We start from the raw sequence: 22,761 nt of genomic DNA on the forward strand, positions 1-22,761 counted from the left end.
GTCGGTTGCTTTCCAGACTCACGGAAGCCACCGGCACACTCCGGCGGCGCTGTGGTGGACGTGCCCCCGCACCCGGCACATGCTAGCATCGCCCCCCCGGTCATCGCCAGTGTGCCGCCCCCCTACCAGCCCGTCAGCGTCCGGCACCTGGAGCATTCGTCCGACCTGGAGGAGCCGCAGGAATATGTATTACTGGTGAACTGCGAGAGCAAGAAGCCGGACACCAGGTGAGACGTGCGACCGACGTCTGAATGGATGAAATGCGGTCACTGGGTTACAGTGGAAAGGGTAGAATCGCTGTCTTTGAATATGTGCTTAAATGGGTGTCGGAGGGTTGATCTGTTAATCCAGGTTTCTTTTAACTTGGTCTTTTTTTTGTCTAAGAATAAAATTTTACCTCAGTTTTCAGCTTAAGGATGTTGGTTTTCCGTGCAGCTGGCTTTTTACGTTCCATAGTGGCGTTTGAACACTGCACCAGTGGTGCACTTTCCATACAGGATGGTGAACAGAGTGCATAGGCCGACGCCCATCCCTGACCATAAACTGATCTGCCTCCCTCGTGTCATCGCTGTAGTTCCCTGGGACACGGGGACCAGGAGTACATGCTCCTCGAGCAGTGTGAGAGCAGGAGCGCTAGCCTGTGAGTGTGTTGTGCTGAGATGGGAGCTGTGTGTGTGTGCGGGTGTGTGTGTGTGGAGTGATGTGCACACATGCTCGTGTGTACCCCCGTACACTTGCATGATGCCTCCCACAAACGACCGCTTACCGTTTTATACACCTGCAGAACAGGGTTGATATTTACCCGCGCAGACGTACAACTGCAGACACACACTCGAACAGATACTTTCACAATTCCACGTATACTCGATGACGTATTTGCGTGTGCTCACTGACAGTCACACACAAACAGGAATCCCATGCATGATACAGGAAACAGATAATGACTAATAAATGACGTGTGAAACCTAGTTATTTTGCACTGTCAGTAATACCATAATTTTTGCTGATTTCCTTATTAGTTTCCAATGGGTAAAACTGGCTAATTTTGACTGCATGTAATAATCACACACTCTGTTCCTGAAATCCTGGTTTAATTAATGGGATGCCCTAACGACGGTACTACAGCTGACAGTAACTGAATAGCTACCCAGCTGTCACTCATGGATGGTTTTGGTTTCCCCCTCTTCTTCCCAGTAGGCCTGTAATCGAGCTGTCCAAGTCCAAGTCCACGGAGACGGACTGCAACGATAACATCCCTTCTCACAGGACCATGAAGCCCTCAAACTCCAAGCATGGCTCCGTGAATGGCTTCTTCCCGCAGTCAGCCGCCATCTATGACTCTCCCCCACCCCGCGCGGCGTCCATGTCCGTAGACACAGGCCTGTATTTGTTGCCGCGCAGTTACTCTCAAGACACTGTACTATTGCCCAAGTCGTCGGCCTCTTCCCCACCCATGCCGGGGGCGGAGTCAGCAGGCGAGCTTCGCGCCTGCGGCGTGCCCCCCCGCCGGGAACCTGTGGAGCATCGTCTCAGACAGGTATCCCTCAGCTATGATATCCCCCCCACTCCCGGGGGCAGCAGCACTTACCAGGTACCCAGGACGCTCGGGCCGGAGGTGGCTGTATCCGTACTCTCGGACGTGCCCCCTCCCCGCCCCCCAAAACCCTCCCCAGCCGCCCCACCCGAGCGCTCCCCAACAGAAACGTACGCCATCCCACGCCCGGTCTCGGAGACGGAGAGCAACTACTGCGTCCCCACTGGGGGTCGGACTCACCACAGCAACACCATCAGCGTGATGGACGCCTCTCGCCTCAGGAAAGGTCAGTGCCTGCATTGCTGGCCCACCCCAGTTTGGCCACCCTTATCTCCATGGCCCCACCTTTCACTTCTCCTGCTTCCTTTCGTTACACCTGACCTGCTGTCACTGGTCCTACCCCTCAGTGCCTCCAGTGGGCTTTTGCCTCAATTATCTCCATCCCACACTGGACGTACACTGCAAGCGTCAGACACACAACTGCTTTCAGATGCACACATGCATGCTGCATTCTGCATCATACACTGCCAGTACAAAGCCCTTGTCAGTGTCAAAAAAAATTAGGAAAGGGGGATTGCTCTCCACGCAATCTTTTATCCTATACAATTGGAGCCCTAAAATTTAATTACAGAAGTAAACTTTTCTCTCTCTTCTGATGGAGTGTTTATATTGTCTGTTGTTGTTATAGTAACCCTCGATGAAGACTTTGAAGCGGATGCATGGCTTCAGACAGCTCCCTCTAGTGGCTACGTACAGTAACACGTGGCTGTTTGCTCTTAGATGAATGGCGGGATGTTTATTTTGATGGCTAATGATAAATGGAAGAGCAGAAGAAGCTCAAAGTTGTCATTTTCCGAGACCTTCCCAAGAGTTCGGACTTCGGGAAGTCCAAATCTGGCAGATTTCATGTGAAAATTGAAACGAGGGACATTTATCTAAACATCAAAGCTTCTGAGTTTGCCCACTGGGCACCCAGGTACAAATCAGATTATACTGAAGAGCTGATAGTAGGTAATTTAACAGACGGTGCAACACAACGTAAACATTTCCTTGCAAATGCGCACGCAGTGCTAATGATCGCCCAGTACCGGACTTAGAAAAACCCATCTCACTTGCAATTTGGTTGCATGAGGAACCCTCTGTGTTTGAACCGGGTCAGTAACCATTGGCGCGTGGTTGGCCAGTAGTCATGTGACCAAGGCTGAGCAAACCACAGAAGGAACACGTGTCAAGGGCATCGCACCCAAAACCAAGATGGCCACCTCATAGCCTACCACTGGCACTGATGCCTGTGGTAGCTGTACCAGATGTCGAGGCATACCTGGGGTGGAAGGCCGCTGATGTAGAGTGCTTTCATCCCCAGTGTGTTCACATCAACTGTACGCTTATAGTAAATGGACAGACAAACTCCCAGACTGCAGCACAGTCTCTACCTGTATATCTGTGATTGATTTAATATAGTCTCCATGTATAAACTTACAAATAATTTAATATCAAGTCTGCTATTTCCCATTTCAGCCCCCATCTCATGGCTGCCTCAGGATCTGCCCATTGTAGGGCAGCCTTGAGCAATCGCTTTCAGAAAGTCTTTCTGATTCTTCAGTGAAACGAAACCTACAGGAAATGTTGACCGCGCTCTGCCCGCTTTCCATCCCTAAGCACAAGGTTCTGCTTTCATATGAACCACTGTGGAACAGCACTCTGAGTTCAGCTTGGAGTGTGGAGCACTTAACCAAAAACACCATTCCTGGAATGCTATCTCAAAGGGCATCGTAAAGTCCTCGACACGTCTCTGAGGCCTATTATTATGGCACTGTTATTACGCAACATCGGACTTTTGCGTCATACTCTTGCGAGGCGCATTAATGATTTTGCTTCAGAATAACTCTCATAAACCATTGCGTGGCATTTTTCGAATAATCCCCTTCAAAAAAAAAGTGCAAATGCCCAGTGGCGGTACTTAATGATTAAATTATAGATTGGATGACATCGGAAGGGTCGGCTTAAACGACACATTGGTGCCAGGGTCAGCTAGAATGACAGGATGCATGATACATGAATAACAAATAACTGCATATTTGCAAGGCAAGCATGTTTAGGATTGAGCTACGAAGAAAAACTTCCATTGAGGGTGATTAGTCCTGGACTCGTTTGTGTGTGGTGACCCTACGGGCACAGACAGCTTTGACTGGGATTCATATAGAAACCAGGCAGTTCTCAAGATGCAGCCTGTGCCGTTTCATTAATTCCCCAAACTCGCTACAAATGAACGATCTTGCTCCGGTAAAAGGGTTTAGCCGCTCGTGTTTGCCGATCAGCTCATGTTTCACGTGGTTTCCTAGAGGCGCGATTTTCCAGGAAGTGACATGCTTAGTCTTGTGCTTCTTGTGAATTTACTTTTCCGGGAATTTTGTCGTCTTTCGTATGCTTATTGCTGCGTCTTTAGCATGAGGTTTGGGCTGATGCTTAGTCTTCAAAACTTATACAATGAGTGTTAAAATTACTCCTACCTATTGCCCTCCTGCTCCTTGCTTACAAGCTGTACTACAAGGAAACTTTATCAGTTCAGAAGAGTACAGAAAAAGGTGTAAAAGATGTGGTGTGTGTGTGTGTAGTGGTATATCAATACATTTATGCCTTTTCCAGATTTCGGATCCCAAGATTGCTACGACATCCCAAGAATTCTGTCGGATAGAAGCAGTTCATTTGACTTCAATGACAGCTTAAATGGCAGCTTTGTAAGTCTTTTTTTTAACGTAAGAGATTTTGTTATTGAGAGTTTTGAAGGATTACCCTTCTGTAATTGAAAGGTTTTTCAGTGATTCTGTACAGCCCATCCCCAGACAGAAGAATGTGGCCTTTGCCATTACTGTGATTTTTATTTTTTTTGTCATGAAATTGCAGCAGTTTACACAGTTCTGTGATCCTGTTTACCGAGTACAGAAGAGCAATCGCATGATTGCGTCCAGCAGTGCTTCGATGGAGGAGGTGGATGAGAACTATGTACCCATGAGTGCCAACTCGCCCTCCCACCATCAGATGGGGAGCATGGTAGAGCTCATCCACGAGACAAACTACGTGCCCATGACGCCAAGCCCGGCCGAGTTCTCCTCCCTGGGCAAGCAGGTCCCCCCACCAGCACACATGGGCTTCCGCACCAGCCCCAAGACCCCACCGCGCCGGACCATGCTGATCAGTGACTGCCAGCCCCCACCAGTTCACCGCAACCTTAAACCGGACCGGAAAGGTGAACTGGGAGGACGGGGTTCTGTGTGTACCTGAATGTGAGCGTGTGTCTGTGCACACAGGTATGTCAGGATGATGCTCAGTGTGTCTGCATGACCATCAGTATATCTGTTTGGTCAAAATGGCTACTTTTCTAATGAATTCCTACTCCTCTCTCTCCATCACACTCTATTGTTCTGCATGCTTGACAAGAGAATCGTACATTTATGAGTTTCTGTGTTTGGGTCAGCTAAAAGGATAGCAGTTCTTGAATTCAGACCAATGTAAATGGACAGGCTGCCATTTTTTTTTTTTTTTTTTAACTATTCTTAACATCTTCAGTATAAGTCACCATGCAACCTCTTCCTATTGGTTCCAGCTGGTACTAAATATGGCAGGGGGGCCTGGGCTTTGGGGGGAATTCCGAAGCCGCCGTTTTTAGCATTTTGGTATTTTGTTCCTTTCGCTGGCACCCGCCGCGTGATTCCCCCCCCCCCCCCCCCTCACCTCCGTTCCCATTGTTACCCGCTGAATGGGCCCCTTTGATTACACATTCACCCTGCGTGTTACTGCAGAGGAGGGAGGATGGGGGAGTGGGGGTGGGGGGGTTCCATAACAGAACTGCCACAGGAGTGCTGCTTGATTTTTGGAATGGCATTCACTGTAAAACAAGAGGAATTGGAGGTTGTGCTATGAGGATGATGAAACACACACCCACGGTACGTTGTATAATGAAGGGACAGGCACAGACCCATCACCCACAAAACCTGCGCTCCCTCTTTGGCTTTCATGGTCTCTGGTCCATGAAGGAGTGTTCTCATCTTCCACCTGGTGGTCAGGAATGCTTCCTGTTGCCACTGTTTTTCTGTGCAAGACACTCTACGCTAGCTTAAGGCTTGTTGCCGCATCGCTCTGCTATGATCTGTGGCTCCGTACAGCTTGTCTTGAATGAATGGATTGTCTTGCATGTGATTGGGGTATGATAGGGATCTCTGATCCCCCGGCAGGGGACGCGTCCCCTTTCCAGTTTCTGTTTTTGCTGCTTTTTCTACAGCTGAACTTCAGTTTGACGTCCTGCTCGCCAAGTTACGGGTCACACAGAGAGCAGCTGTATGCTCTATCCATTTGCTTTGCATGGGGAGGTGGCTGAGATGGTGAGAATTAAAGGTTTGGTTTAAAAGAGTGTTCTTTTCTTACCAATCAGGTCAGAGCCCAAAAGTAAGGGTGAAGCCGATTGGTTTAGAGCGAACTGATTCACAAACCGTAGGTGAACTCCCAGGACGCCGCAAGGGTAGGTACAGTGCTGTTTTTTTAAATACGAATTCTGACGGTTCTGTTTTTTGCAGTTTCTTCGTTTAACCGTTTAAATATAGATGGATCTTTCACTAATTAAAACCATCAAAAGAAAAGACAATTCAAGTCTCCGGAAGTCTCGTGTTCTGTTCATATTGTGTTTCTCTGTTTGCTTTCCCATTTCATGATACATATACACACGCTATCAAAAGACACTTAGTGCATTTTGGGCCCACAGGTTTCTGATACCCTTCTCTTTGTGTCTGAAGAAAGATGCTTTGACACCTTCTTGCTACATCGGCTGAAGTATAAGCCCTGTGCTCATCACATATGTCCCTTTAGCAGAGGCGAAGAGCGTTATCAGGCGAGACAAGGCAGACTTCTGCTGGCTGCATGTGAGCGCCGGTGCATTTTAGAGAGTCTGCTTTACAAGGCCACTGTGTGTTTCTGGTTATCAGTGTTTGTTTTGTGTGATGAATCCCACCAGCTGGTGCCCGTCAGTTAGCCCGCCAGAGACATTTATCCAGAAATACGGCAGATTGCCCCCTGTTGGGGCGTTGCTGCAGCTGGACGTCCTCCAGCCCCAGCTGCGTAGAGATAATTACCAATGACGACAGGAACGTGTTACCATCCCGAATGTGCTCTCATGGCCATTTTCATTCATTCTTGATCCAGTGTTCCTGTGCCACTGCGACGCTGTACCTCCTGGTTTTTCACTGGGCCAGTGAGCGACGCAGCTTCTGTGGTCATGCAAGGTTGCGATTAAAGCGACGAGCCACACACCTGTAGACACAATGAGAAACGCGCGTGCCAGCTGTTCACAGTAGTACAGGAATGCTGCAGTCGCATGAGATCTGGGGATTATGAGGAGTGGCTGCCTGTTATACCCCTGAGCTGTAAAGGTGGCTAGACACAAACTTTTATCATATTACAAATGTTGAAGCTGCTGTTAATGTAGCTTAGCAGAGCTTGTTTATGACTATTGAGGGAAAAGTAAAACAATTTTTTTAATTTAATGCTTGATTGAGAATTTGATTCAATACAGTATTGTTGACACCTACCTTTATTAAAAAGTTTTGACTCTCGTATGATCAAGTCTGGATAATACTACACTTGGTCAGTTGCTATATTGCTGCTGAACGGCGCCCTCTAGTGAACTATTTGTCTCAGCCATTTGTTCATTGCAACGTTTTTATTATTATTTTATGTGGATGTTTCAGTCTGTTAGCCACATCATATTGAGTTGACTTTGCTGATACATTGACATTTATTCGTAGGACATCACACACAGAGGCCCACATCATGTAACTGTAGCTGTTCAGGCAGCACAGTCGTGGCCAAAAGTTTTGAGAATGACACAAGTATCGGTTTTCACAAAGTTTGCTTCTCCAGTGTTTCTAGATCTTTTTGTCAGATGTTTCTGTGGTATACTGAAGCATAATTACAAGCATTTCATAAGTGTCAAAGGTTTTATTGACAATTACATTAGGTTTATGCAAAGAGTCAATATTTGCAGGGTTGGCCCTTCCTTTTCAAGACCTCTGCGATTCGCCTTGGCATGCTGTCAATCAACTTCTGGGCCAAATCCTGACTGAGAGAATCACTGAAATGATGTCAGCAGGTCCTTTTGTGGCAGGGGTGGAATGCAGTGGAAATGTTTTTTTTTGGGATTAGGTTTTTTTGCCATTTTCATGGCAAAGAGGGACTTTGGAATTAATTTCAATCCATCTGATCACTCTTCCTAACATTCTGGAATATATGCAAATTGCATAAAAACTGAGGCAGCAGATTTGTGAAAATTAATATTTGTGTCATTCTCAAAGTTATCAGAGGTAACTGTCTGTATCCCCCTCTACAGCTAGACCAGCGCCCCTTGAAATAAAGACCCTACCTGAATGGGAGGAGCTGCCAGCCCCTGTCCACTCCCCCGTGACCAGGTCGTTTGCTCGGGAGTAAGTGTCCTGTGCCTTTGGCATGCTTTGGCCTGCTGTGTGACATTGACCCTGCACCACTGCATGCTCACCCTCATCATCTCACTCATTTTCTATAATGCACTTGCTCATTAGTCGGGGAGCTATCGAAGCCATGTAGCATCACCAGAATACAGCAAGCGATGCCTGCAGCTGCCAGTACCTTCCACTGTGCTTGGCGTACCTACAGCTGTGCTTCAGGTTGCCCGCTGAGTTTGTCTCAAACAACTAGAGGTGGCGGATTGAGATTGATGGGCAAGATGGTGGAATGTGAGCTACCCTGGTGGCCACTCTGTGTCACTGCAGGGACTAAGCCACTGTAACTGGAGCTGTGTGTGTGCTTGTTTGAGCATGCATGTGTGTAAACCTTGTCCTGATGATCAGTCCCTCCAGGTTTCCTATGCCTTCGAGACCTCCGTCGGTGCACAGCACCGCCTCCAGTGACGAGTCCGACGAGTGTGAGGAGAATTATGTAGCCATGTACAACTCTAGTATGCCTTCAGATGATACAGTATGTAAACCCAGCTCCACGATTACTCTTTGTTTTACTGTTTCTGTTTAAATTTTAATTGCTTTTATCAAGGTTGTATCAAGGCTAAGAGTTTCTTGTGGATACATTGGAGCTGCTGACCTCCAAGTTCAGCTTCTGTAAATTTTAGGGCTTTATTAGAGCCAGGTTTCCTCTTCTGGTACACACTTGATTAAACCATCATGAAGAATCATGGTACGACGAGAGATCTTCTTCTAGTGATGGCTCAGCTGTTCCCCGATGAAGTAGATCACATAGCGTACGTCTCGGAAATACAGCTGGCCATGTACAACTGCTAGGAAACCAGTCGTTTGGCAGTAAAAACCAGTGTAGTAATTCTTGAAAAGCCAAAGTCGTTTCATTCCAGTCCTCCATGGCCACGTCAGAAGGGCTCCTCCCACTTCCTGTCCTTCTCTACATTTTCCCGCTCCTCCTGTTGACGTATTTCCACTTCTGTTTTACTGACTTTTACCCTCCTCTCCAAGAACTCGTTTTTTTGGAGAAATCCAACTTGACTCTCACACTGATTTGTCACCTGATTCTATTCAGGGTCCCTTTAACTTTGCCCCCTCCCCCACTCCCCCCCCCCCCCACCTTGTTTCCATGGACCCCTTTCATGTTGCAACTCAGCACAGGCCCTGTAAAAAAAAATTTAATGCACTGTTGTTGGATAATCAAAGTTGCGAGGTTTACCGTGCCTTGTCTGTGTATTACTGCAGAAGAACACGTTTGCCGTGTGGGATGAAAGGGGTCTGTGACAGCCTGTGTGCATGTTCTTTTTGAAGTGGCATCAGTCCCTGCTTCCATTTCCTGGACCTTTTTGTTAATTTGCTTATCTTTTTTTTTCCAACCTCCATGTTTTCCCTCCCTTTTAGTCATCTTGCCCCCTTGTTTCTGTTCTCCTCTCCCATTGTGTCCTGACCACCTGCTCCTCTCCTTACTGTCTTCCTACTATGTAGAGAGGAGTCCTTCTACTGCACGGTCCCTATCACCCCCGTTAAGAGGGAGGTGTCAGGTCTTGACACGCTGGAGGAGGTGAGGAGAGGGCTCCCACAAGGAGCAGTTAGTCCCCAGAGACCAGTTGGGTCCCAAAACGGATTTTTTTTTCCCCCCTTGTAGAGCCCGCTGGTCTGGAATTCCTTGTAATCCTAGTTTGTTGTTCATTTGGTCTGTCTAACTACCCATGTGGGACAAAAAGGGAGAGCATGTTGTCATCAAGAAGAATTATATATTAGTTGAATCTTCTTTATCCAAAGCCTTTGGAACAGTTTAATGGAATAAGTGGATGTATCAGAAACAAGACGTCAGCAAAACCTGTGTTTCCAGCCTACATTTCACATAAGTGTCACTTAAAAAAAAAAAAATCTTTTATAGTCATCTCTACTTCTTGGTAGTCCTCCATCATTATAGACACATTGCCATTCTTTTTAAAGATGTACCATGCTTGGGCTGGGGTCATGAATGTTTCTGGAATTCAGTGAGTTTTGGTTATGTTCCAGCCTGCTTCTCCTGTTGAACTTGTCTCCTTGCTTTCAGAGCATGAAGCTCGGCCCTCAGATGAGCACTGATGGAGGTAGCAGCCCGACGACAAAGACCAAAGCAGACAAGCAGGTGGAATATCTTGACTTGGACCTGGACACCGGCAAATCCACTCCTCCGCGAAAGGTGTGCCACTCTGAGGACGTTGTTGTGGGTTTTAAAGGTCCTCTTAAGGCTTCAGGCAGCCACACAGGAGATCTGATGAGGAGGACTTGTGGCAATTAATAACCAAAACCACAGAGTGTAGCTGTAGACGCAGTTGACCAATGTGGAAAATGTTTTCCGTTCCAGAAAAAGAGCAATGGGACAGGCAGCAGTGTTTCGGATGAACGTGTGGACTATGTGGTGGTGGACCAGCAGCGGACGCAGGCCTTGAAGAACACAAGAGAAGCCTGGAATGATGAGAGGCAGTCAACAGAGACTGACACTTCCACCAAAGGCTCTAAGTGAAGGCTTCATATCTGGGACACGGAGCTCCTCACCTTCCCCCACCCCACCCAACCCTTGTATCCAGGCATTACCCATGACCCCCCTGTGGGACAGAGGCCCCACCCTACCTGACGTCAGGTGCCTCGTTCTGTTTACGCTGCCAACTCTCCAGATGCACTGCCCTTTTGAACTGTGGTGCCAAGAGTCACTGGTGCCATCAGGAACTGTAAAGAAATTAGTGCCATTCTTTTATGTGGGAAATGTCTGCTTATAATTGTCTGGCCATTACTACATCGGACATCTTTGTAAATCCTGTCATTACTTCCTGCTTGACACTTTCCTGTTAAGTAAAAGTTCACCTAAAGCACACAATTTCATCACATCGTATGCCAAGTTTCTAGGTTTTTTTTTTTTTTTTTTTGCAATAGTAGCTTTTGAGTTACATTTATTATGCATTGACACACTTTTTCTACCTTGATCTGAGTGATTTTCTGTAGATTCGGGTTTTTAAATTCCTGTTTTCAGTTTTCTGTAGGTTCTTTTTGCGCGCAAGCATGGGTTTTGGCTTATTAAACACAGTGAATCTGCAGACCATCATCTTCCCAGGCGCATAGCACAAAGTGCACATCTGTGCTGTACAAAATGCAAGTAGTAATGTTGAAAAATGTTGTGTATGTGAATGTCCTTTATGTTCGAATATCTAGCTATGTGAAAGCTACAGTGTGTGTGTTCTGCAGGATAGAACGCTGCACTTTCTGGGATGGTCAAATTAAACCACCGGGAAAAGGGTGGAATATACAACTGTGACAGTTCTTAATGGGAAGATTTTAGACTTCCTGTTAATTATGCAAGGTATCAAACTAAAGTATAATAGAACAAATCAGGTACTCATTGAAATACTAACTTTGCTATCAGTTGTAATTTATTTTGTTTTTTTACCATTCATTTTAACAGCAGAGGCAACACAATTCACTCACTGCTCTTAAACTCCTTCACGATCGACAGGAAATTTAGACATACTTGTCATAGGCATGTGTTGCTTTTTCTGCAAAGTAATGCATTTCTGAAACATACCAGTTTTATTTTTGCTAAAGGAATTGATTCTTTGTTTTCCTTTTTAACTGGCTTGCCAATTCATTGCATATTTTCTGAAGAGTATAATTTATTTTTTAATTGATATCCAGTTTTCTTGGGACTGACTGCCTTATCGACAACTTTATAAGTCTTGTAAATAGGACAAACCATTTTATGTAAACTTTTAGTACTTGAGAATCTTGTTTGTGTATGAACTAGTTTTAGTAACTTTTTCATCCTTGAACTCACCATTGATGAGGAGATTTTTGCTGTATATAATAGCTGCATTGTTCTTGCATGTACCATTTGTTGAAGTGCTATTCCTATTTTTCTCCCAGAAGTTTCTTTTGCAAACTCCAAATCCTTGATGCTTAATCTTTTTTAATGAATCAAAAGAGAAATGTACATTTTAAACTAAATAAAGACCATTATATATAATGAACAGTTCTTTTGTTTCAGTTATAGTTTGAAATGACGGTGTCTTCGGGTGGGGGGCAACCCCCATAGGAGAGGAAAAAATAATGAAATGCCAGTTTTTCACTGATTTCAACTTAGTTTTTTTTTTATTTTACGAATAACAACTTGTTAAACTCCAATTACTTGTCCTTTAAGAACTATATTCTTTTGAAGGCCGACTAATTTAAATTATTAAATAATCATGTTGAGGTAAATATTACTTGCTCTTGCTCGATACTTTTGTCTTCCTCTAATATAGCACTCTCACAAATTAATTATTTCATTTGTATGAAAGTCCGTTTCCGCTATTTGGAGTAGAAAAAAACAGTCGGAATTGAGATAAATATATCTCAGAAGTCGAAATTCTGACTTTTTTTTAGCCAATCAGGCAGCGTCACCTCTGCAGGATGCTTAGGGATGTATCCCAAACAGATATTATTCATATACCGTAATCTGCTAGCGCCTAGTTTGGATTTCATGTTAACTCGCTACGTTTTGAAGGCAGTACAACAGGGCACTAGTACTGTCTTCATTGCCTTGGTTGGAGTTATTCAGTTATTCTTGTGATGCCAGTGTTTGCCCAAGACTTCTAGTACCTTCGAAGATACAATTAACTGATATTTTACTGACTGTAACTAGAACATAGATATTTTGCAGTATCACGATTGTTAGGGTCTGTAGCAGTTTTTACATTAACGGTAGTTATATATTAACTGCAAATAACGGAATAATTTCCCCTTTTGTGTAAAAGTCTACAATGTAAAAATGTGTTGAGTTTTGATTCAAACATGTTAGTGCGGTATTGGTAAGTTATTACTTTATCGGCTTTTATTACATTAAGAGCGGACAAATTAATAGGTTATTGGCAGTCATTAATGGTGTAGGTATTACGTTATTGGCTGCTATAGGGTCTTGTAGTTCTAATGCGCGAAGCATTAACCTTAGATATGCCTGTATCACATCTTATTAGGCGAGACGTAAGTTCTATGAATTACCCGCTTTCATTTCAAACGTGGCTCCCGCTACTTGTTAGAAAGTAGCTCCGAATAATGTGAAATACAGTACAAATTGTGAGGGGAGGGGGGGGGAATCAGAATTTTGACTTGAGTCGAAAGCTATTAAATTATTTATTAAGCTATTTCGGTTTAATTCAGAATTCTGAGATAAATGTGTTTTTTTTGTACTCCAGATGGCGGATAGACTGAAAATATACGTGTGTGACTGGACTGGACAGAGGAGTTGTTCTAACACGTAAGGTCACAAGGTGGCGTTTGAAAAGTGTTCTTGTAATTACATTTTAACTATAGTTTCAGGCGAATGTCGTTGGTGAATCCTGACCGTCCACCAGTAAGAACTTCATTGTGGCTTCAGTGCGAGCCAAACAAAAACCATTTCCCTCGAAAACCCGCTTCCTAGTCTGTGGGAACTCACAAGAAACCCGCCAGTGGAGGTACCACAAACTCTCGCGATATTTCGTCACGGGACCACAGTGACGTCGGGGGCGAAAGAAAGCCGGGTACTCCGCCGAAACCGTGTGGCGGCGTTGTGGAGTTCTGCTCTCCGCGGCGTACTGGATAAAATCCTTGCTCTGAGTACTTTTACCTGTACTGTCTATCGACTTTATCGTTAAAAATAACGTCTGGTGTTAAATAAGTAGGTTGGGGGTCGCGTAGAGATATATATACACACACATATACATACACCTATTTGGAAGAGACGAAAGGAGGAAGACGAAATAGCTGACAATGTCGGATACTGAGACCAACCTGCCAGAGCAGCCGGAGCCGCGGGTAGAGCAGAACGAGCCTGAGGGAGAAGAAGAGGAAGGGGTAAGCATTAAACTAGTCGAAAATTATCCACCTTTCACCCGGGGGGGTTCTCTTTGGTATGAGTATATCCCCGTTAGCCAGCGAAAGCGGTCGGCCCACCGCCGAATTTGACGTTTAGCCGAGGAGTCAAACTTTTGTTTAACTCCGGGCTAGTTGCCGCTAGCAGCTAACCCAGCCAGACGAGTTACTGCTCCGTTAGTCCGCACACATTCAGCCCGTGGCTGGGCTCCTACCCCGCGCCTAGACGAGGTGATGGAGTGTAGTTAGTCTCTCCGGGTAAAACTAGCAGACTCTGGCGGGTCTGGCTAGCGGGAATTGCGCGCTTACTCTCGATTGGGGTGGTACTCGGTGAGGATGCCCGGTAGGCGCTTAATGCTGCCTTTGCGTGACCATCGGCCAGTAGGATTATGCCTCCATTCATTACCCAAACTGTCTTTTTGCGAGCTCACCATTAGCTGGCCGCCGCTTGGCTAACAGACCGCGTGTAGTTAACAGGTTTCAAGGCTAGGCTAGCGCCACTTTAGCCTGCTGTGTGAAGGACTGAGAGCGGAGAGTGGCCTGTAATCGCAGGAACACCTGGGAGAAGCGGGAATGAATGGCCACTTACGGGCAGATCGAAACATCCGCTTTCCCGCAGAATTAACCCCACATGCCTTTCCCTGTCTTTTCCTTTAACTCTCAGCAACCGTTTATCTAAGAATTTGTATCGAAGCGATGTGATTGTTTTGTGTGAAGACGTTAATTCCTTTATTTGTGCGGACGCACATGGGTAACGAAAGCAGAAACACGTCACCGGCAGCCCGCCCCCTTGTCTAAATGGACGCTTCCGCTGGTCAGAATATGCAGGCTTTCTAGTAAATTTTAACCACTGCCGGGTAATCACCTTATTAATCCGAGTCCGATGTCACATTTTGCCTTCCCCACCTGTACAATGGCGTCTTCAAACTCGTTGCTAGGTTTTGTATACACAGCGGTAATATCCCGCCACGTATTTCTTGTAGACCATGTCTAATGATTTTGACTACGCACCCTAAACTGAAACTCCACAGACACTGCCGTTTCTTCTAAGCTTTGTAGAGTTTGCCTTCTTACCACTTAGTAGTTTTGGATGGTTATGTCGCCCTGGGTGCTGTCTGCTTTGCAGCACTTTTTGATTGAAGTGTCTGACACGTTTTAAGTGTTCATTCGGTGCTTTGGATAAAAACATCTAGAACACACCTCATGGTGTGTGTGTGTGTATACATACATACACACACACACACACACATATACATATATATATATATATATATATATATATATATATATATATATATATATATATATATATATATATATATATATATATATATATACACATACACACACACACACACACTATCCTCAGTGTATCCAAAGTGATGCTTTGTTTTTTAAAAGGGATTGCAAATTTGTTTTTAAGGATGAAGAGCCTGGAAAGAGTTACGGTGAGGAGTTTTTTCCTTCCGGACAAGAGACCAAAAGTCTTCCAGGCTATGAAGAGAAAATGGTAATAAATAGTGTAATTCTGGTACCTGAAATGATCTGACCTTTATTTGTTTTGCTGGTTGGATTCAGAATGTAAATTTAATTCTCATGAGTATTTAATATTATATATAAAGTGTTGTCCTTTAAAGAGTTAGTGAATTTTGCTTTGGATGTATTTAAATTGCTGAATTTGTGTGTAGTTCAGTGCCATTGCAGATGTCAGTGTGATGATTTACTTGTCTGTTTTTCAGCAAACAGATCGGACCAACAGATTTGAGTACCTGCTGAAGCAGACGGAAGTGTTTGCTCACTTCATTCAGCCTGCGGCCCAGAAAACTCCAACCTCCCCTTTGAAGATGAAACCAGGTCGTCCACGGATCAAGAAGGATGAGAAACAGAACCTCCTGTCGGCGGGAGAGTAAGTATACCATGTGTATGTGGCCAGGCTTCAGAATCGGATCACATCCTTAGCTGCAACTTCAGCAATCTCCTGGGAGGTTCCTACCTTGTTGAAACAGCAGTTAATTAATCCGCCTTGTAGCAACCGTCATCGTCGCACGGAGCAGGAAGAGGATGAGGAGCTCCTGAATGAGAACAGCAAGGTCACCAACATCTGCACCCGTTTTGACGAATCCCCCTCCTGTGAGTAGTTGCACATTAATTCCCAGTGATCAGATGGGGAATCAGCCTTCAGGTTGTCTTCCGGGTGTCACCACCTCATGCATATTGACCTGGTGGGTTTTTCTTTCTACAGATGTAAAATCTGGGAAACTGAGGGACTACCAGGTCCGTGGGTTAAACTGGCTGATTTCCCTCTACGAGAATGGAATTAACGGGATCCTTGCTGATGAAATGGTGCGTGTCAGTGTTGGGATATCGACACTGTTCAGTCAGTTTATGTGCTGCCAATGCTGAGATTTAAGTTGTGGCAGTTTTAAATGTGTATTTCCATCTGTGATGGTCCTTCTCTCACTCAGGGTTTGGGTAAGACTCTGCAGACCATCTCCCTGCTCGGTTACATGAAGCATTACCGGAACATTCCAGGGCCCCACATGGTGCTGGTCCCTAAATCCACGCTGTGCAACTGGATGAATGAGTTCAAGCGCTGGGTGCCGTCCCTCCGTGCCGTCTGCCTCATTGGTGGCAGGGAAGAAAGGGTGAGCAGTTGGGGTCTCTCGTAATGAAGCATCCGGCTTTGCTCCTTTTCTGTTTAGTTCTCGTTGTCAAGCTTTTCTGTGAGATTTTTTTAAATAGCTCCAGGCTTTGGTGAGCTCTTGCATGTGCTGTTTTTTTGATTTATTGAAGACTGCTGGCATTGATGGTATGTCAAGTGAAATCCTAGTTTATTGAGAATGTTAATTTGTTCAGTTGGTACTTGGATGGGTGGCATGGCGACATTGTTACCTCACGCATCGGAGACCTGGCTTCAAGTCTTTGCCCTGGCTCCTTGTCTGTGGAGTTTGCACATTCTCCCCGTGTCATTGTGGGGTTTCCTCCAGGTTCTCTGCTCCCCCCTCAGTCCAAAAGCATGCTAAAGTAAATTGAGTTACCAAATTGTCCATAGGTGTGAATTGTGTGTGCGTGCGCGCCCTGTGATGAGTCCTGTTTTCTGTATGTACTTCTACTATGTGAAATTCAAATTCTCATGCAAAAGGTAGTTTTTAAATATTAATGCTTTGATTCTGTGATTTATATTTACTGTTGACCTCTGAACAGGAGTTTTTCCACAGCCCATTGTCGGTGCTGTTTTTTGCGCCAACAGCCTGACCTTTAGTAAATGAATTTGGTCGACATTATGAAATAGAATGACGGTGCCCTTTCATTGTTGCCAGACTGCATTCATACGAGACGTGCTCCTGCCGGGAGAGTGGGACGTGTGCGTGACCTCCTACGAGATGCTGATCAGGGAGAAGGCGGTGTTCAAAAGGTTTAACTGGAGGTACCTGGTCATTGACGAGGCTCACAGGATCAAGAATGAGAAGTCAAAGGTGGGATTTCTGCTATTTATAACCGACCCCATCTAAACTGCCATTTGTGTGCTGTTGGTTATTCACATTTGATCTATTGCATTCTGTCCCACGTTGTTAAGAACTCGACACGGAGATGAGCCTGATAACACTCCTCAGTTTGTCCATGTGCGACTTGTGTTTTGGTTTAAGCAAACGTTTGGCATTTCATTTAAAGCTCTCGGAGATTGTGAGAGAATTTAAGACGACCAATCGGCTGCTGCTGACTGGAACCCCACTGCAGAACAACTTGCATGAACTCTGGGCTCTGCTGAACTTCCTCCTTCCAGATGTGTTCAACTCCTCGGAAGTAAGAGCTCTGATATTGTAGAACAGTGTGTGTTTAATGTCTGAGATATGCTATTTTCAAGAATAAGTAGTATTAAGAAACTGGCCAGCCATTCAGAATGATTTAATGCAGGAAATTATTTGGTTATAAGTACAGATAAGTTTGCAGTACAGGTACATCATACATATATATATATATATATATATATAAAAAATAAATTCATGCATTTTAGTTTTAACTGGGCTAACCTTTTTTTTATTTTATTTATTTTTTTAAAGGATTTTGATTCTTGGTTTGACACTAATAACTGCCTTGGAGACCAGAAACTAGTGGAACGTTTGCATATCGTAAGTTGGATACTGCTTGTTCTACATTTTCTTTCCACTCATTATTCGGGACTGTGTACCTTGAATGACTGGCCTCATTTATTTTATTTTTTTTCCCCCATCCCTCATGACGAACTAGGTTCTGCGCCCCTTCCTGCTTCGACGTATCAAAGCTGATGTGGAGAAGACCCTCTTGCCAAAAAAAGAGGTGAAGATGTATGTGGGCCTCAGTAAAATGCAGCGGGAGTGGTGAGTACCCTGCTTGGTGTTCATGGACGACGGGTGATGATGTACTTCGGTGTAAGGCCTTGAAAGAGCTACGCAGTGAGCTCTATGTCTGCAGCATGTCTGCACGTACATGGTGTCCCACTTTGCTTCTCTCAGACCTCTGTGGGGAGAAGTCATGGTTTGTCTCCTTCCTCCTCAACTTTCAGGTACACCAAGATTCTGATGAAAGACATTGACATTTTGAACTCCGCTGGCAAGATGGACAAGATGCGGCTCCTCAACATCCTGATGCAGCTTCGCAAGTGCTGCAACCACTCGTATTTGTTTGACGGAGCTGAGCCTGGCCCTCCCTACACCACAGACCTGCACCTAGTCGTCAACAGTGGCAAGATGGCTGTGCTTGACAAACTGTTGCCCAAGCTGAAGGAGCAAGGTTGGGAGACCTCAACGTGTCCATCCTTGCCCATCCGTGTCCCTCGGTTGTCATGGCTGCCTGTGCATCCCTTATGTTCTTCTGTTGTGTGAAGTCATTAGTTGGTATCTTAATTGTTCATTTATGCACCCTCTCCCCCATTTAGGGTCCCGAGTGCTGATCTTTAGCCAGATGACCAGGATGCTGGACATCCTGGAGGACTACTGCATGTGGAGAAACTATGGCTATTGCCGCCTCGACGGGCAGACTGCTCACGAGGAGAGAGAGGCATGTTGCCGCCCTTGGATTAGCTCTTACATAGTGGGATGCTTACTGCATTGAGAAGTCTCATTCATGTTATTTCACCACCCACCCCCTGCCCCCATAGAGCTCCATCAACACCTTCAATGAACCCAACAGTCCAAAATTCCTCTTCATGTTGAGCACACGCGCTGGGGGCCTCGGTATCAACCTAGCCACCGCCGATGTGGTCATCATTTACGACTCGGACTGGAATCCCCAAGTAGATCTCCAGGCGATGGTTAGTTTGTTTTCATTGTTCTGTACCTGACTTTAGTCGAGCGGCACAAAGAAGGTTCAGGTCTTGGCATCAGCTTGTGATCTGTCTCACCGACGTAATTGCTCTTGTCAGGACCGAGCACACAGGATTGGTCAGAAGAAGCAGGTCCGGGTATTCCGCTTCATCACAGAGAACACCGTGGAGGAGAGGATTGTAGAAAGGGCAGAGATGAAGCTTCGTCTGGACTCAATAGTCATTCAGCAAGGTGACCATCAATTTGATCAATCTCATAATTGCATAAACTATAGCTAAAACATTTGAGAACATATTTTTTAATTATACTGATAAATGACAGATGAAAGTAGTTCAACAAGGGCCTGGTAAACCTTTAGTTGTGAATGACTTGCTGAAGTTGACTTCGTCTCCGATTTGCAGGCCGGCTAGTGGACCAGAACCTGAACAAGCTAGGCAAGGATGAGATGCTGTCTATAATTCGCCATGGAGCCACACACGTGTTCGCGTCCAAGGAGAGCGAGATCACAGACGAGGACATTGATGCGATACTGGAGAGAGGGGAGAAGAAGGTTCATTTTGAGCCCATTTTGGATAGTTTGTGGCGCCATTATGGCTCCGTCTTGCCTATTGTTATAATGGCTCATTGTGATTCTGCCTCGTAGACCATGGAGATGAAACAGAAGCTGTCCACAATGGGTGAAAACTCTCTGAGGAACTTTACCATGGACACAGACAACAGTGTGTACAACTTTGAAGGGGAGGACTACAGAGAGAAGAAGAAGGTAAAATAACAGTTTGGTGCCTGAACTATCCAAGACTTTCAGAAATGTCTGGAATTTTGTGCTCATTTTGAAATGTACTGTTACAGGTCATCACCAACTGGATTGAGCCCCCAAAGAGAGAACGCAAAGCCAATTATGCGGTAGATGCGTACTTCAGGGAGGCTTTGCGTGTTAGTGAGCCCAAGGTTCCGAAGGTGAGTCAGAGCTCGGGGTTTGAGGTCTACTGTATGAGGGTAAGTGAAGCTGGCTGACATCGCTAAACTTCTTTTACTTCTGCAGGCCCCTCGTCCTCCAAAACAGCCCAATGTTCAAGACTTCCAGTTCTTCCCACCTCGTCTTTTTGAGCTGCTGGAGAAGGAGATCTTGTTCTACAGAAAAACCATTGGCTACAAGGTGCTGTGTTGGAAATCGTAACAGACCTTGTTAATCCTGACATTAATCCTGAATGTCTCTAGGTGATGATACACAGGGCAAATTCTTGAGCGAAGCCGCTGGGCAGTTGCCCACCAGGTGAGGCGAAAGGCATCTCATCTGAATCTGGATGATCAGAAAAACTTGCCCACTGCCAGTTAAGGTTTTTCAAATCGAAATTTCTTGCCCAATATTAATGAGAAAGTGCCGGAGCAGCACTGGTCAGCAATATTGCTCATAAAGTTGCCCTGTGTATCTTCACCTTTTCATTGGCTCAATTATATTTATATCTTCTTGGGGGGGGTTCATCAATTTAATGATGTGCTGTTTTTCCACCAGGTCCCCCGAAACCCTGACTTGCCCAATTCAGCACAGGTCCAGAAGGAAGAACAGAGCAAGATTGATGAAGCAGAACCGTTGACTGAGGAGGAGCTGGAGGAGAAGGAGGGTCTCCTGTCACAGGTAACCATCACAACCCCTGTGGGACACCACAGCACTCTGATATGCTTACTGGCGTCTTGGTCAGGGTGATTAAAACAACAATCTGATGTTTGTTTTATCCCATGTCTTTTCTCTACTCAGGGTTTTACTATTTGGAACAAACGAGATTTCAATCAGTTCATCAAAGCTAATGAGAAGTGGGGCCGTGATGATATTGAAAACATCGCTCGTGAGGTGGAGGGAAAAACCCCAGAAGAGGTCATGGAATATTCCGGTAAGACTCCCAAGCTTTCACGTTTCAGCTAAAATTAAAGAATGGACAGGATTGCAGGCTGGATACATTTTGTTTTGTGTGTTTCTTCGTGTCTGTGTGCGTGTAGCTGTTTTTTGGGAGAGGTGCAATGAGCTGCAGGACATTGAGAAGATCATGGCCCAGATTGAGCGTGGAGAGGCCCGGATTCAGAGAAGGATAAGCATTAAAAAAGCTCTGGATTCTAAGGTAAAAGGAAACGTCTGTCTGTGCGGTCCTTTGTTCTTGTGTTCTAAATTCTACTAAAACCCAAAACGACGTATGATTGCATGGGGGCTTGTCATCTGGGGCCATAAGAACTTGAATGTAGCCCTTCATGGTGTAAGGCTCGCCTGTGTAACTCGTTCTTCTCGCTATCAGATTGGGCGCTACAAGGCACCCTTCCACCAGCTGAGGATATCCTACGGCACCAACAAGGGCAAGAACTACACAGAGGAGGAGGACCGCTTCCTCATCTGCATGCTGCACAAGCTGGGCTTCGACAAGGAGAGCGTCTACGACGAGCTCAGGCAGTGCATCCGCAACTCCCCCCAGTTCCGCTTCGATTGGTTCCTCAAGTCAAGGACTGCCATGGTGAGGGAGTGGGTGCAGCCAGGCACCGGAAAATGGAAGCAGACTCCTTAATGATGACAAAATCTGATTCGTTTATGTATGTGTGTTTGTGCATAGGAGCTTCAGAGGCGATGCAATACTTTGATTACGCTGATAGAGCGAGAGAACATGGAGCTGGAGGAGAGGGAGAAAGCAGAGAAGAAAAAGCGAGGACCTCGGACATCCTCAGTACGTTGACACAGTCCACCTGTCTGATAGTGCTCTCCATGACTGTTAAATGTGACTTTTTACTTGCGCGTCTTCCATGTTTCACGCCCATCAGAGCTGAAGTGCAACGTTTAAGGTGCATCTTTGCTTTCAGGCCCAGAAGCGGAAGGCAGAAGGTGCCCCGGACGGCCGGGGGCGGCGGAAGAAGCTGAAGATATGAAGCGATTCCTGGCACGACTCGGCCAGTCTCTAGCTTTTAGGGACGATAGTGCTGTGTTTGTTTTACGGGTTGTGATTATGTACTGTACAAACCCCAGCTTCAGTTGACGTACTGGAACAAGTAGTACATGTCTTATGGTGACTTCCGAAATACTGCACGAGTGCAGAAACTATTTTTTTGAAACCCCCTTTTCTAACATTAATGGATATTGTGCTACTTTTTAAAATGCGTTTTATTTATACCTTTGGTGAACTACTGCATTCCATTGCTTTTAAACACCCCCGCCCCCCCCCCCCAAGATGCCGTGTTTACCTCTATAATTGGAGTAGAAAATGTACACATAAAATAGGGCTTCAATTTTTGTAAATCTGTTGAAATTTGAGATCTGCCCCAAAAATGGGTGTTTACCCATAGCTAGAGACATTAGTCTATGTTTATATATAAGTGGATTCACTGTTACTAGGTGAAGATTGACCATTACTGATGTTTGGCTGGAAAAAAAAAAGTGTGTAAAACTGAAAATCATCCATTGTTAATACCCGCTCAGGTGTTGACTATTAAAAATGAAAATCACCTTCCTCAAGTGTGTGTGATCAGAGAAGTTTGGAGATGCAAGTACACCGGCATTGACCCCCGTCACCTTTGCTGATAGCTATAA

At 45.4% G+C, this 22,761-nt stretch overlaps 2 protein-coding genes across 9 annotated transcripts in view; both read left to right on the forward strand.

Moving 5' to 3' along the window:
• The window catches only part of gab1 (GRB2-associated binding protein 1), a 41,376-nt gene extending 29,341 nt beyond the window's left edge, over nucleotides 1–12,035 (forward strand). For 3 of the 8 annotated variants that reach the window (XM_023799258.2, XM_072706922.1, XM_023799265.2), the window contains 10 exons: nucleotides 17–227; nucleotides 575–640; nucleotides 1,198–1,820; nucleotides 4,181–4,272; nucleotides 4,439–4,781; nucleotides 5,964–6,050; nucleotides 7,911–8,004; nucleotides 8,407–8,533; nucleotides 10,088–10,216; nucleotides 10,382–12,035. In XM_023799258.2, coding sequence (XP_023655026.2) covers nucleotides 17–227; nucleotides 575–640; nucleotides 1,198–1,820; nucleotides 4,181–4,272; nucleotides 4,439–4,781; nucleotides 5,964–6,050; nucleotides 7,911–8,004; nucleotides 8,407–8,533; nucleotides 10,088–10,216; nucleotides 10,382–10,540 — 1,931 coding nt within the window. In that variant the 3' untranslated portion in view covers nucleotides 10,541–12,035. Of the gene's footprint in view, nucleotides 1–16; nucleotides 228–574; nucleotides 641–1,194; nucleotides 1,821–4,180; nucleotides 4,273–4,438; nucleotides 4,782–5,963; nucleotides 6,051–7,910; nucleotides 8,005–8,406; nucleotides 8,534–9,510; nucleotides 9,587–10,087; nucleotides 10,217–10,381 lie in introns of all 8 variants that reach the window. The other 5 variants (XM_023799260.2, XM_023799259.2, XM_023799262.2 and 2 more) reach the window with 5 other exon arrangements.
• A 1,507-nt stretch (nucleotides 12,036–13,542) lies between these two features.
• smarca5 (SNF2 related chromatin remodeling ATPase 5) lies at nucleotides 13,543–22,686 on the forward strand. The gene is made up of 24 exons (XM_023799147.2): nucleotides 13,543–13,878; nucleotides 15,320–15,406; nucleotides 15,636–15,802; nucleotides 15,926–16,026; nucleotides 16,139–16,239; nucleotides 16,362–16,541; nucleotides 17,217–17,372; nucleotides 17,569–17,700; nucleotides 17,958–18,026; nucleotides 18,145–18,254; nucleotides 18,440–18,666; nucleotides 18,812–18,933; nucleotides 19,034–19,186; nucleotides 19,298–19,430; nucleotides 19,601–19,749; nucleotides 19,843–19,962; nucleotides 20,049–20,156; nucleotides 20,242–20,355; nucleotides 20,713–20,835; nucleotides 20,956–21,088; nucleotides 21,195–21,313; nucleotides 21,485–21,697; nucleotides 21,794–21,904; nucleotides 22,038–22,686. The coding sequence occupies exons 1-24, from the start codon at nucleotides 13,795–13,797 to the stop codon at nucleotides 22,101–22,103; spliced, it is 3,078 nt and encodes a 1,025-aa protein (XP_023654915.2). The 5' UTR covers nucleotides 13,543–13,794; the 3' UTR covers nucleotides 22,104–22,686.
• Nucleotides 22,687–22,761: the final 75 nt, after the last annotated feature.

The sequence above is a fragment of the Paramormyrops kingsleyae genome, chromosome 25, assembly GCF_048594095.1.
Source record: "Paramormyrops kingsleyae isolate MSU_618 chromosome 25, PKINGS_0.4, whole genome shotgun sequence".
NCBI lineage: Eukaryota > Metazoa > Chordata > Actinopteri > Osteoglossiformes > Mormyridae > Paramormyrops > Paramormyrops kingsleyae.

Excerpts from the sequence above, each read along its gene's own strand:
- smarca5 (XM_023799147.2), top strand. The coding sequence starts at position 13,795 with ATGTCGGATACTGAGACCAACCTGCCAGAGCAGCCGGAGCCGCGGGTA. Across the intron at positions 19,187-19,297 it reads AAGTAGATCTCCAGGCGATG|GACCGAGCACACAGGATTGG; the intron begins GTTAGTTTGTTT and ends TGCTCTTGTCAG. Across the intron at positions 21,314-21,484 it reads AAAAAGCTCTGGATTCTAAG|ATTGGGCGCTACAAGGCACC; the intron begins GTAAAAGGAAAC and ends TCTCGCTATCAG.